The 3,949-nt window shown below is 36.7% G+C and overlaps 1 protein-coding gene across 1 annotated transcript; it reads left to right on the top strand.

The window, feature by feature from the left end:
* The first annotated feature begins 2,681 nt into the window (after positions 1-2,681).
* Positions 2,682-3,616, top strand: LOC104111588 (uncharacterized). The gene is made up of 3 exons (XM_009621321.4): positions 2,682-2,922; positions 3,025-3,091; positions 3,270-3,616. The coding sequence occupies exons 1-3, from the start codon at positions 2,778-2,780 to the stop codon at positions 3,412-3,414; spliced, it is 357 nt and encodes a 118-aa protein (XP_009619616.1). The 5' UTR covers positions 2,682-2,777; the 3' UTR covers positions 3,415-3,616.
* Positions 3,617-3,949: the final 333 nt, after the last annotated feature.

Here is a 3,949-nt window from a genome sequence, read left to right as displayed (position 1 = left end):
TACCAAGCACAAGTGATAACCATAACCGGAACGTGGGTACATCTTCAATGCCAGCTCCCACCATACATAGCAACATCAACTCCAAGATCTGCACACAAGGTGTAGAGTGTAGTATGAGGACAACCGACCCCATATACTCAATAAGTATCCTAACTAACCTCGGCGAGGTAAAAGAAGCAAGAACTATAAATGATACTCACTAATACCTGTACAGTTCATAATTTCAACAAGTATAGAGCAGATATATGATCAAATCAGGAAATCTTAGGTAAAATCACCTTGATGCTCACAATTTTTTGTTTTAAAGTATTATGCTTCGTCATAAATCTAGCATATAAGGAAGATATGCAAGTAAATCAAGTAAGCAGTCAATAAAATTACAAGTAAAGATAAAATGCAATAACTACATATTAGTCCGTTGTGGCCCGCAACCCGATCCAATAATAGTAACCATCTCTCCCAGAGCTCACATCAACCAGAAACCCGTCGTTTCTCACAATTTGTGTGTATACCATCAAGAGAGAAACATGAGAAGGTGACCCTAGTAGGATTGATCCGTATCCACATGCTGCACGGACAACTCGCGTGCTAATAATATCAATCGCATGGACAACTCGCGTGCTGCACGGAAAACTCACGTGCTATAATATCAATATCTAGATCTGCACAGATAACTCACGCGCTGCACGGACAACTCATGTGCTAATAATATCAATCCGCATGGACAACGCATGTGTTACATGGATAACTCACGTGCTAATATCACAATCTGCCCGGCGTGGTCACATGCTCAACATCACAATCCCCCTAGCGTGGTCACAGGCATAACAACACAATCTGCCCGGCATGGTCACATGCATAACAACACAATTCGCCTTGTATGGTCACAGGCATCCAGTCCAAATCACATCACACAAAAGCAAATATACAAGAATACATGTATGTGATCAACGAATATCGGATTTCATGCTCATGGACTGGTATAAGTGACATGCTAAAGTATATGCTTGTGCAAAGTATGCTATCATAGCTCAAATCGGTAATTTCATCACATAAATAACAATTTCCAAGTTTATTCAGGGAATTTGCTTCTTCATAACCTCAAACATGGTTCAAATAGTTCACAACAATGTTACAAATACGAGAAACATCATAGCTTAGAGCTTAACAGTCAATGCTAGGCATATCATAGCCTAAGCACTACCCCGAGCATGGATAAATATTCCGGTGCTCGCACATGGGCTCAAACCCCACACATATTCGCACACATAGCATATAGCTATCATAAATAATTTAGGAAACTAGTGACTCAACCAAGTTTGGATAAGATACATACCTCAAACAAGCCAAAATAATTACTAAGCAAGCTAAACAACTCTCTCGAAATGTCATCCCGTGCGTAGCAACCTCCGAACGGCTCGAAACTAGTCAAAAGAAACTAAAAAATATCAAATAATACCTAAGGAAACAATTCCAAATGATAAAGGTCAAGTCTTCACCCATTACTCAAAGTCAACCAAAAGGTCAAACCCAGGCCTGCACTTCGAAAACTGACAAAACTCACAAAATCTGACAACTCATTCAATTACGAGTTCAATCATACTAATTTCACTCAAATCATACTCTGAATCGATGTTCAAAACTCAAAAATTCACTTTAGGAAAATTTAGACAAAATTACCCAATTTCTCTTTAACATTCATAATCCAAATGTCAAAATTAAACATAGATTCATGAAATATAACCAAAACCGAGCAGATAGTTGTTATCATTTATCATTTTATCATTCAATAACTAACACCAAAATTTTATCATTTATTTGTCTTTAAAAAATCTCATTAAATTGGATAGTTGTTAATTGGCTTACCTAATGAGTTGGGTTAGGTGCCATCACGACTAAGTGAATTTTGGGCCGTGACAAGGAATTAGGGGTTGGATTAAAAGATGGTTGGTTTTTATCGGGTTGGGCATCGTTAATTATACATAATCAGAAAATAGAACTGTTAGTAGACAATGGCATAAATAGGCCAAAAATATAACGTCAGTGGCATGAATGGGTCAAAAGTATAACGTTAGTGGCATGAATGGACCAACCTTTTAACGGATGGCATAGATAGGTCATTTCTTTTAGTTGAGTGGATGAATATGCCAAAAGTATAACGTTAGTGGCATGAATGGACCAACCTTTTAACGGATGGCATAGATAGGCGCCATTTCTGTTAGTTGAGTGGCATGAATAGGCCAAAAGTATAACGTTAGTGGCATGAATGGACCAACCTTTTAACGGATGGCATAGATAGGCTATTTCTGTTAGTTGAGTGACATGAATAGGCCAAAAGTATAACGTTAGTGGCATGAATGGACCAACCTTTTAACGGATGGCATAGATATGCCATTTCTGTTAGTTGAATGACATTTTTAGGCCTTTTTCGAAGGAATTATAATTAGGGAAAATTTATGTGGGAGAGAGGAAAAAGGGAAGTAGGGTATAGCCATAGGGGTTTTAAAAGAGATGAGCCAATGTGGGTAATAAAACAACAATTAGGCTAAAAATGGTGATGTAGAAGATATCTATGGGTTTGAATGACAGTCTTATAAACTTTAGGGGTCTATGTGAAGAACCTGAATATAATAACATTGGACATGACTATTGAGAAGAAATATCAAATATCCTAAAGATATCACTTCACTTAAAATTTTGACCACAAGTGACAAGATACATTTATTTGAAGGTTAGCACTATCCATCCACAGATTATCTGCAGAACTTTTTTTAAAAATGGCAGCTAAAATTGCTGTATCTTCTGCCCTTTGCATGAACTTTGCAGTTGTATCAAGGGAACTTTTTTCACCTTCTCCACAACCCCTGAGTTTAAGCTCATGGAAAAGAAGGGGAAGCCATTTCAGAGTTTCTGCAAAATTAGGTTTGGTTTAACTTTTTAAGTTCACCAAGTCAATATATACCCAGTTTATTATGATATTACTGTTTTTCCATATGAGAAGATGGTTTTGGTGATTCTTGATAGGGGGAGGAGAAGGTGATGTCAAGAAAGACAAGAAGAAATTCATCACTAAAGAACAAGAACCTGAACAGTAAGTTTTCCATATAGTGATTGATTTCTGTCTTGTTCTTATTATCAGTTGTTTTGCTTTTCTTGATTTTGATTATTTTGTCAAGAACACATAGGATATTTGACAAGAAGATTGAGTTTTTCTGAATTACTTTAGTTTATTGAAAACAAATAAGTGAAAAGGGATTGCCTGGTTTTAGGTATTGGCAAACAGCAGGAGAAAGAGCAGGGGAGAACCCTATGATGACACCTCTTCCCTATATAATCATATTTGGAATGTCAACACCATTTGTGATCTTGGCTATTGCTTTTGCAAATGGTTGGATTAAGGTTCCAATAAGATGATTAAAGACTGATCCACAGAGAGTTGCAAGAAGGACTTTTGGATGTCTCATTCCATTTATTCTGCACTGACCTTTTTCTTCAGTTGAGTTTGCAATGTATAAGAGTAACAGTTCTATACACAATTTTTTGTTTATAATTTGCTGTATCATAGGCAGATATCGAATTTCAAGTTGGTTGGTGCAGAGTATTGTTGCATTTGTTATTCCATTCTGGCACCCTCCGTAGTGTGCATCCTCCATTCTGATAATTGAAAGGAGCAAAAGCCTAAATACAGTTCTCTTGTCAAATGTTCTTGTGTGAGTATTTGAATATACAACCCAAAACATTAAAGCAATGGGTGGAGTAACTCAAAGAATTTATAATCGAGTATGAGAACGGACTATGGTTGTCTTTGATCATGTGAAAAAATTTGAGCATCCAAAGGAAAACCTAAGTCAATAACTGGAGCAGGCCAATACTTTTATAATCTTCATCTCTTGATGCATTTCTGCAGGAAGACTTGCATCCTCATGAAAAAAGAAAAAAAAAAGGAGGA

Source organism: Nicotiana tomentosiformis, chromosome 5 (genome assembly GCF_000390325.3).
Source record: "Nicotiana tomentosiformis chromosome 5, ASM39032v3, whole genome shotgun sequence".
Taxonomy (NCBI): domain Eukaryota; kingdom Viridiplantae; phylum Streptophyta; class Magnoliopsida; order Solanales; family Solanaceae; genus Nicotiana; species Nicotiana tomentosiformis.
The sequence above is the reverse complement of the archived record's forward strand: the minus strand, read 5'-3'. Positions and strand labels throughout refer to the sequence as shown.